The 11,474-nt window shown below is 33.7% G+C and overlaps 1 protein-coding gene across 1 annotated transcript; it reads left to right on the top strand.

Moving 5' to 3' along the window:
• Positions 1–599: 599 nt before the first annotated feature.
• LOC120349417 (tudor and KH domain-containing protein homolog) lies at positions 600–11,391 on the top strand (the record flags this gene model as incomplete). The annotated part of the gene is given in 4 exon segments (XM_039419400.1): positions 600–698; positions 4,511–4,749; positions 7,288–7,459; positions 10,009–11,391. Coding segments are annotated over 4 exon segments (885 nt in total), but the record flags the coding sequence as incomplete, so codon positions are not given.
• Between the last annotated feature and the right edge of the window lie 83 nt (positions 11,392–11,474).

The following is an 11,474-nucleotide window of genomic DNA, read 5'->3' as shown; positions in this document are numbered from 1 at the left end:
AGTCGACTTGAATCTTAGACCTCACTTCGCTCGGTCAAAAATAATAGTGCCCAAAAATCTGTATCAATAAGGTCCCACGTTGATTTTGGTATTTTATTACGGATGATGCTCACATAAGCTTTTGCTTGCGCGTGGGTAATGGAAAATGAGTTGGTGGATAGATGAGATGATTAAACGTCCATGTAATCGGCGTATTCGAACCCACGAACTACGCGGTGCTAGCAGACCGAAGTTTGTAACGATTCTTACCACTTGACCTATTCTAGACCAATCTTGCTGACAATTGTTTAAACTGAGTCTTACAATGGAGTGTATGTCTTACAATGGAGTGTATGTCTTACAATTGGAATGGAAATGTGTGAGTTTCTGTATCTGCGAATCCAGCTTGAGTGTTCGTGTCTTTATCGTGAAAACATTCAGATGAAGTATACTTGGTATACACCTAATAATGGTATATTCCTAATTTACAAAAGAAATTCTCCAACAAATAATTTTTCTTCCCTTGTTTTACTTTGTCGCATTTCATACTCAATATTTTCCGTTGAATTGTACATTTTCTTGGGGTCTTGTAAATATTTGTATAAATTAATTTTTCTTAGGTTCTGTCGCCAAAATCTGTGAAACTGGATCATCTAGTCGACCAAATGACTGATTATTACAATACACCAGAGAACAAAGAGCTTCATACAATTAAGCAGGTAAGATAAAAATTACCACAACCTTGTATCAGCCACTGTTTCTTTAAACTAAGAAGAAATAAGCTATTTACAAAATATATTGAAACTCAGATTATAAAGTCAGCATCTGATTAAAATTGATTTGCTATCCTTGCTTGTCATTAGACAAAGCAGATAACTCTATCCTTTTTCAAATCGTTTTCGAATCGTTTGTTGTCTATGAAGAAATAATATTGAACTGTAAAATAATTTATCTTAATTATGAACATTAATAATTATCAAATCATGAGAAAATATATTCCCGTGCTGACAAATAATTTTTGAATAGTAGTGCTCATCGAATTTCCATCTATCTGCTTACCTTGTTGTCAATATTTGCAGTAACAGAAGTATTCGGGGTGAATTACAGCGTTTAATTTGGATTTTTGTTTAATAATAATTAGAAAATATATTTTATTGACTAATAGAATATGTGTTTGAGATAAATATGATTATTATCAACAAGAACCAACTATAATAATATTATACCAGATATACCATAACCACCTCTAATATATTATTAGAGGCATCCATAGTGGCTATGGATATACCGGAATAACTTCAGACCGGAATCACAGCTATCTACTATAGAAGGCGGTGGTAACAGAAAATTGGCTACCCTACCGTCCTATCATTTCCACTGACTATGTAACGTAAATCTCACTATAGATTGATAAAAAGATGAAGTACCCTTTTATTTAAAACATTTTGAAACTTTACACATTTCGTACAACTAGTTTCGGCCTACTTTGGCCATTTTCAAGTTCAAATGCAAGAATGTTTTTATATTGTTTTTATTAATTTTAATAAAGTAGCCCATAAAAGTGAAGTGATCTCACTATAAATGTACAACACAAAATGACGTCAGAAAAGTCATGGTGCTTGCAAATGAAAAACACCAACGATGTTTCTTGTAATTTCAGTCAAAACCCTGTAAATTGATCTCTTACTAAATTTTAAAAGTTAGAAAAGTCATTCAGACTATAAAAGCATTAAGAATACTTTCAGTCTATACTCATATACTTTTCAAACGCAAGACATGCTATGCATATCTATTGTCTGAGTAGCAGCGTATTCCTGCATGATGAGGACTTCTATTTAAGGCTATGCAAAGGCTAAAAATAAAATTTTTACTCGAGACATTTTTCCAAGTTTTTCGATTTGTATATCATCAAGCTATCAGAATGAAAACGTTTTCTCAGGAAAATATTTTTTTCTGATCATTACTTTTTGAGATATGAGCGCCTGAAGTTTGAATTTTTGGGACAGAACATTTCAAATTCGGTAAGATATAAATCCATGTGATTTAGAGGATGGATTCTTCTTGGTATTGTTGATCTAGTAAACAAAAATTTTCTGAAAATATTAATTTTTAAGATAGTTATTCAATTTAATAATAATAGCCAAAAATAACTTTTAGTTGAGTTATAGAATTGAATAACTTTTTCAAAAATTGATATTTTCAGAAAATTTTTGTTTTACTAGATCAACAATACCATGAAAAATCCATCCTATAAATCTCATGGATTTATATCTTACCGAATTTGAAATGTTCTGTCCCTAAAATTCAAACTTCAGGCGCTGATATCTCAAAAAGTAATGATCAGAAAAAAATGTTTTCCTGAGAAAACTTTTTCATTCTGATAGCTTGATGATATACAAATCAAAAACTTGGAAAAATATCTCGAGTAAAAAGTCTATTTTTAGCCTTTGCACAGTCTTAATGAAACAGGAACCAGATTCTATACTGATTTTTATGTACCTAGAAATTCATTAGAGTAATTTATCTTATCATTTTCTATTCAGTTTTAATATTTAGCCGTATTATCTCTACTTCCCATATACTATAGTGAGGTCCACGTTATAATGACAGTATTTGATCAACTTTGGTTTTGCTATCCTTGTCTATCATTCGACAAAGCCGGTGGTACTATCCTTTTCTAGGTCCACAACGGTGCCAATAATGTTTTTGACAGTGTAGAAATATGATTAATTAATGCTGAGAATCGGCATCGCTATTCTTCTATCTTCATCCACCGTCATTATAACGTGGACCTCACTATAGTCGTGCATCCAGGTTCATTGTGTAAGTTAGTTCTATAAATACAGAGGGGTTGAAAAATGTATACACTCTTTGGCAGAGAATATATTGGTAACGAACAGACAGCTGTTAGTCTTCATGCCATGCCACGCTACAGTTCAAAGCACACAGGAGGCGCGTTGCCCTTCTCAAATTAACATCAACATTAACGGATGAAAGCGCGCTTCCGGTGTGCGCATTCTAACTTACTTGGATGTACCTTACTTGTAACTACGCATTATAACTTACTTGTATTCAACCAGATGATTTTTAACTTTGGAGTCGCGGTGCGCCTTCTGTGTGCTTTGAGCTTAGGCCAACCTGTTGACGAGATATCTTGTAAGGCCCAATTCACATATAGATAGATATGCATTACGTCTGGTTGGACAAAATGAAGTCAGACAAGTCAAGGTGCTTGCAAATGAAAAACACCATCGATGTTTCCTGAAATTTCAGTCAATACCCAGTAAATTAATCTCTTACTAAATTGCAAAAGTTAAAATAGTCATTCAGATTATAAAAGCATCCATTCATTAAGAATACTTCCAGTCTATACTTGAACTCATTCATCCTCTCAATCTCCGTCAATGGATGAATGGAAGTTAGTTTCCAACAAGGTAATCTAGCACAGCATCGTAACGTCTAGCACAGCAAGCGTAGGTAACGTTTTCGTTAGATTTGTTCCGCTTCCTGTGTTTATTTAGCAGTAACGGTGACTGAGCAGATGAGTGTGTGATTCGTGTTTGATGATGTTTATTATGATGAACTGAGAACCTGCCTGTATCTCGGTATCTAGTGTGCAACGGTGGAGTTGATTTGGCGATCTGATACAATCCCTGTGTATCAGCTGCCATGAAAACTCGATGTCGTGAAACGTAACAAACTGGATGGCTTAATTTCCCATTATTTGTTTTATATTAATACTGTTATTTCAAGAAATGGTCAAAATAGGTACTTGAAATAAGACGAATTAAGACCATCCGGCTTTGAGTATTCGTTTATTAAAATAATATACTTACAGGGCGAGCCATATGAGTTTTAAGCTCTTTTCAATTGAATTCTACAACCATTTACCACAAAATATTCGTGGTTTGTCTGGCAATAAGAACCTTTTTAATAAAATAGAGGTTTATAATGTGACTAAATATTTTAATTGTAACGTTGACTTGGAATGTATGTAATTGTTTATTTGTATTGGTTTGGTTTTCTTTGAATTTAGATTGATGTCGACTTTCTAATACACTATTTTGTATTTTGACGTGTCAGACTCAAATTGTGAAGTGTTTGTCTGTGGCATTAAGAATACTTGAATTTGAAATATAATAATAAAAATAATAATAATAATAGTGATAAAGCTCTTTTTCAACCAAAAAGAACATGACAATATATGAAATCTTACAATATTATTCATTTATTATAACTCAACTTCCAGAAAAGTTCCACAGGCTTCATCCCAATACGGTTCCAATAATTACTATTTATACAACTGTCCATATTTAGCTAGGTTATATTATGTTATTTCCAAACAATATTTTTTCTCAATTCAATTGATTTTACCAAAAACACATAAATTATACAAAGTTGTGACAGACAAAAACAATGATTATTATGATTATTCTAAATAGCTAAATCAACTATATTATTATTTTACGACTGGAGGTGAAGACTATGACAGTTATGTGTTGACTTATGCATTGTACTTGCTGTGATGCAGTTGGAGGTGGGGCAAATAGTGGCGGCGCCGTTTGCGTTCGACGAGCGGTGGTACCGCGCCGAGGTGTGTGGCGTGAAGCAGGACGACTACGAGCCGAGTGCGAGCAAGGTGTCGCTCTACTATGTCGACTATGGCGATGAGGGTGAGCAGCCTGCCGCCAACCTCTACCAACTGCGCACTGATTTCCTCACCCTCCACTTCCAGGCGATCGAGTGCTCTCTGGCCAGAGTCAAGCCCAGGTAAGGTCAGCGCCACACTCTCGTCAAGCGGTGGCATAGTCCTCTCTCGTGCTTGTCCTTATTCTATGCACTTTGCAAGAGTGTGGAGGAAATCGTTGTCACACACGCTCAATACATTGTTCGATCCTATAGTGAGATTAACGTTCATATTTGAGAATGAGATTTCACAATTCCGTGAAAAAGAAAATAGTGAAAAAGTGTAAAAAGAAATAGTGTAAATAGTGAAATTAAAATGTGCTTACTGATTTTATAGTAAGATTGACGTTTTACAGTCAGCGAAATTGATAGGATGGCATCTGAAAATAAATGAATAAAAATGTGTTTTATCAGTTGATTAAAAGGACCTTGGAAGTCTAAACTGGGGTTTATACAAGTCATAAACTTGTTGGCAGTAACATTCTAGGATGAGAAAAACTATGGTACCTAGTTGAGGAATAAATAAGAAGCTTGTATACCTATACCAAATAAAAGTCACTTCTTGAATTTTTTTCTTATTTAGCTCCAAAGTTCTACAATCTACTGCCGTTGGAGATGAGGCGATGTAAGATACGTGAGAGATGTCAAGAGATTTGTAATGGAATGTGAGAATTCACAGTCATCCTACCTTCTTTACTCATGTAGCCTAATAAACTTTTGTATCATAATATTGTACAATATACTTCGAAGCTAAAATTGATAAATCATCTATACTGCTCTGTGATATGTGTCACTTCATATGCGACTGTCGACTACTTTTGACATGAGATGCAAATACTCAATTGGCATTTCATTTTATTTTGTAATAGTATTTTCCCATGTTGTAAAATGTGTATTGCTCTTATTATGTATTTCTAAGATGTTGTATTTTTTATTTCTGTCAATGAAAACATTATATTTCAATTTCAAATTGATTGATTAGATGATTTTTCAAATCATGAATATATTTTTATAATATATTAATTCAAAAATACACAATTATTTAATACGTCATTTAGAATGATTGGGGGGAGTACCAACAGGCACAGCCCAAAACTGTTCCTTCCACAAATTTTGATTTATACTGGTCCATAAAGGAGGTTATGTTTCCTCCACTTACAAGTGTTTGTTCAATTTTCAGTGCAAACACTCTGAATTGGGATTAAATAGTTTGTAGTTAATTATATTTCAACATAGTGTAAAACAAATTGGCTACAGTTAGTACAGTAACTATATTACCCACAGTATGGCCATTGGAATTTTTTTTCCCGCCGCCGCCGCCATGAAGATTCCAAATATTTGAATTTTACAATGGAGCTTATAGGCGATTATTAGTAAAATCGCTTTCCTTTACTTATTAAAGCATACTTTTGTGATTATTAACTTCGATATAGTTTCTTTAATGTTTTTTCTATATTCACAATATAGTTTTGGAACTTGAAATAGTGATTCGTAGATAATAGCGAGTAAAAATGAAAGGTAGGTAACGTAACCTGAAAGCTGAATCTCCAAAAAAAACTTTTGAAATATGTCATGATATTGTAATCAATTTTGTTCCATTGAAAAATAATAATGAAGTTCTCATATCTATTTGTAGAAATATGATGGAATTCTCATCACAATAGATTCCATAACATTCAAATATTTTGTTTTATTAGTTCACAGCCTATAAGTGATAAGTCTGACGAAAATATTGTAAACACAACATTGGATAGTGGAAAAGCCAATATTGTTCTAGCCATAACTCATGATTTGTAAGCAATTGAAAAAGAAGACACATAACCCATAACCATTATTATTCATATTTAATGATATTTCAAATCTTAAGCTCGTGGTAATGCAACTCTAAATCTATATTATATCAATAAATATTGACCAATTATTGAACATGTTATGGACGGGGTACTCAGTACTGAAGAGAATCATTAATAGAAGTCAAGACGTACTACTTAATCAGCACTTAATCACGGTTAAAAATTTCATAAAATGCTATATTTAATTGAGCCGCAAAAAGTATTTTGAAATTGGATTAGTTCGATCCAATAAATTGGATGAGGAAATAAAATTGCAATTTATCTTTCTGCATATTTAACTAGATCACTGGTTCCCAATAAGTTGTCCGCGAAAGCTCTAGAAGTGGTCTGCGATGAGTCCGAAGGAAGGAAAATTAATGTTTCAAGCTTTATAAGTGTTTAAAATTTTCTTTATTGCCTATATTAAAGTATAATCAATTTCTTTTCGAAAATGATATATCAAACTCACCGAGAGTTCAAAATATGTTTACAATCGGTAAAAGAAGTGATAAGTTCCAAATTGCTAAAATGCTATAAGATAAGACTTAAAAGTTTGTTGGAATCTTGATGGCGGATTTGTACCATGTGACCGAGCTAACCAATCAGAAGCGTGACAGTCAATGACCATACTGTGGGCAATAAAGTTACTGTACAGTTAGGAGTTGGAAAAAGATATAGCTACCTGCTATAGATATAACAGTGTGAATCAGATGCTCACTTTAGAACTTGAATCTCACTATCGATTTTGTCGAGTCGATAGTTTTTAAATCGATTTGTGTTGGTTTTGCAGAGAAGGAGGTGAGTGGTCGAGGGAAGCGACCGACCTGTTTGAAGAGCTGTGCCACGTGGCTCTGTGGCGACCTCTAACGGCGCGCGTCGTCAGCTACGACAAAGCGGACAGGAGGCGGGGTGACAGAGAGGGCAGTCCTGTGCCTGCCGTCGACTTGTACGACCCTGAAACGGTACCTACCTCACTCATTATGTCATTATATAATATATATTTTGTACACAAAACACAATAAAAATTATCAAGTACCCTTTATGTTACTCATTTCAAAACTACTAGTTTCAAGAGTTTCAAAACAACTGTTTAAGAGCGATTTTCAAGTGTTGCAATAAAATAAAGGATACTTGATAAATTTCATTGGTTTTTAATAATCAGTAGCCCCAAAAAAGAAGAGTGTATGTTATACACAAATACACTCCTAGAGTTCATTTCATAGCTATGTATACAGAGTATTTCTAGAATAGACCGACACACATACATCCTTTTGTAATTACCATTATCATTCTTTGTAACTACCATCAACAGCTTTTGTTATTATCATTATCAGCCTTTTTAATTACCAATATCAGCTTTTCTAATTACCATTTACAGCTTTTGTAATTAGCAGCCAGCCAGAGGTATACAGGTGTTCTTCTAAAATAGACCGAAAAATGTGAGTGGTTTCCTAAAGAAAAAAGCTTTAGTTATATTCAATCTTGAAATATCTTGTTAACGAGAAAATTTTCAAAATTTCTTATTTTTATACAAATTTATGATAATTCTTATGTGGAACTAGCTGAGAAATTTAATGAAACTAATAAGATGCCAAATCTATAAAATTTAGAATTTGAAGAAAAATGTTAATTCTTCGCCATTATCATCTCGACCCGGATGGAGGGTAGAAGACGACAAGGGAGGCCACGCAATCGATGGAGAGATGAAGTGGAGGATGAACTCCGGAGGATGGGAGTTGTGGCATGGAGACGAAAGGCATGTGACCGTGATGAGTGGAGGGCTCTAGTGCAAGAGGCTAAAGCTCACATCGAGCTGTAATGCCAGAAGAGGATTATCATCTCGACAAAAAAAACATTTTAGGACCCATGTTTACCAGAAATCTTTGTTTATTTCGATGTCAGGAAACCAAACCACTCACAAAGTTCATTCCTCTATTCTAGTAACACTATACCTGTTGTAACTGTTAATGGTTCTTGCTAACTGGTCAGAGGTATTTCGCCATGAAATCCACCAGTTGAGGCTTAGAGTTACTGGCGGCCAAACATCTGTCTAAATTAAAATTGATTGAAAGTGAAGTAATGACAAGGACTCGCGCCAGTAACTTGCCTTCAAATTCTTCTTATTTTATTGTGTAAATATTATTTTTTGCTCAATCAATTCAAATTTCATTTTCTTTTAATGTTCAGGAGAATTTTATAGGTTATAGAAAAGAAAATCAAAAAGTTCCTTCACTGCTTTCAGTAGAAGTCAGTGGCGGCTGGTGTAAATATAGTTTGGAGGTTGCAGATACCATTCCTAACTTTCATAGTGAATAAGAAAGCGATAAAATGGGATTATTAAATTGTCATTATATAGAACTTGAATTATATCATTTTTTCAACAAAATTCCAAGTCACTGTAAGAGATAACAATAAGTGAAATGAATAAGTTGCAATATTCAAACAATACAATAGGAAAAGCCCAAAACTGTTCTACATCAGATCAGTTTTAATATTATTAGCCTGGAAATACAATAGCACAATTATTTTTACAACTGCCGCTTGTACTTACTCGCTCACGCAAACCCTTATAGATTGTGTGGAGTTCTCAAGATTTGGAGGTCTTACAAACTTCTCAAGTTTAATTTAATTCTCAATTGCTATTAACTAAATATCCAATCATCCAATAAATTTTTAATAGAATAAATATAGCTTTCGTTTATTACACGATCACTTACATATCCTCGTTTATTACACTCACGTTTATTTCGTTTATTAGCCTACTCCATCACTTACAATCTTCAATCAAAACAAACAAAACTTTTCAACGTGGTCTGTCGTCTGCATGTGATACTATCGACTATCACATGACAGTCTTTATAGATCGAGATTGTTGGTATCGTATTGTTAGTTTCTATACAATGACTGGTTGTAGGAACGCTGCAACCATGCGATCCTCAAAAAGCCTTCCGTTGTCATAGCAACCAACTGGTTTGCCAGCACTTTAAGCTTCCAATGTTATTCTCCCATATAAGCGACGCGTCATAGGGGGTTGCAAATGTGCAAATGCTATGCGTTCCTTCTTCAGACCACGCAAATTCAAAATGTTGGACTATCTGTTCTGGCTTTCTGCTGTATGAATTTTGTCGGAATTGAGAAAATAATTTTCAATAATATGATCATCAAATTGAGGTGTTATTTGGACGTTATAAAAAAGGAAAGTCTCTTTCTATTGCCTGATTTGTTGGGGGTTGTGCAACCTTGCAACCTTAAGAGGAGCTGCCACTGGTAGAAGTGCTTTTGAAAGACGACTCCCAATTCTGTGTCCTCTTAATTTTCTTTTTAAACATTTCCTTTCACATTTTAAATGGTTGATTAAGGCATTTACTCTCATGAATCCAAACCTGGTCATCTTTTCCATTATGTGCATTTTTTCTCTACCATGTTGCCATGTCAGAGGTATTTATTAAATATGAATACAATTACAATAGGTATCATTGTTTGCATTATTTAAAATGTTTTTTTTTTTCAGGAAATCGATGTTGGAACAGAACTAATTTCTCAAGGCTTTGCCACCCCAGTTGACATTGTGGACAGCTTCTCGAGTGAGAATTCGACGCCTAGGAAATTGCCATTTCTTCGTGGCAGTGGAGATGCAAGGAAACAACAACACAATTCAAGTAACGACGCAAACAGATCAAATGGTGTTGACCTCGATAGAACCAATCCAGAGGCAAGCACTTCCGAACCTCCCTCAAGCTCATTTATATCAGCAGAGTCGGCTTCAACAGCCAACAGGAATCAATCTACTGAGATAAAGTCCTCTTCTAAGTTACCTTCAGACAGTATTTCACAGAAATTTCTGTCGAACGAATTCGTTGCACAGAATTCACCCTCTCAAAGTTGACATTTCTATCAATTTACAGTTAGCCAACATTTAACAATCGATCATATTGATGTAAAGTTTTATTTTAAGCTATTAAAAACCATTTTGTCAAATAACAGTCGAAAGTGTGGCTAAAATCAGTGATTTGGCATAGTATGGCAACTAGGCAAGGATTTATTCTGTAATAAATCAAATTTGAATTTGATTTAAAATCAGTTAATGTATGAAATTTAGGCTTTCTAGGATTTGTCCAGTGCCATTCTTACGTTGGTTTAGGTTAGTTTTTGGATTTAAGAATGAAATACTTATTTTATTTATAATAATATATTATATAATTTATTATAGGGTGTATGATATAATTTATTTTCAGAGTTCAGTTGTGTTTGTGGCTATATTCCACATTGGAAAACCTTGAGCCATTAGTACAATGCTGAACATTTAGCCTATTAATGTTTTGGTTATTAGGCTATAATGTTATAATAAAATAAATAATGGGTGTAAATAATGTGATCGAGTAAGATTTCGAGTTACTCAAGACTTGAAGATTATACAATAAAACTTATGGCTAATCTGTGTGTCATAAGAAATGGCAGCACCTTAACCTACAATACGAAGTTTTGTGTCTAAACTTGACAGAGTAACTGTTGTATTTCTAGACTTATATGATTTTAATCAAAGTTATTCAGCTCTTGCCATTAGTCGACAGCTTGAAGTTAATAAGGTTAAAGAGAACATAATTTTAATTTATAACCATGGTGCTTATCAGGCCAAGTTAGTTGACGAATTGCCCACTCGTTTGTTTTAATCTTCTGTTATGATTGTAAGTTTGTTAGATTATACTCAAGTGCATTTTTATTTATTTCAAATTTGAGCGAGAAAGCTCGTGTTTGCTTCACTGAGAATGTTAATGTTACTCTTCTCATTTTGTCCTTATTTGCATATATTTTAATGGAACATGTTCTCTTCTTTCAATGCTCTACTTAACAGTGTTTAGTACTTTCATTGTACTACTTATGATAGCTAGTAGAATTTTTTTTAATTTCATTTTAGTTTATTTTTATAACAATGTTTGTTATAATCATTCGTCAAAAAAATCCATTTTGATTATTCTG

The sequence above is a fragment of the Nilaparvata lugens genome, chromosome 1, assembly GCF_014356525.2.
Source record: "Nilaparvata lugens isolate BPH chromosome 1, ASM1435652v1, whole genome shotgun sequence".
Taxonomy (NCBI): Eukaryota; Metazoa; Arthropoda; class Insecta; order Hemiptera; family Delphacidae; genus Nilaparvata; species Nilaparvata lugens.
Note: the sequence above shows the minus strand (reverse complement) of the source record. Positions and strands in the feature narration are given on the sequence as shown.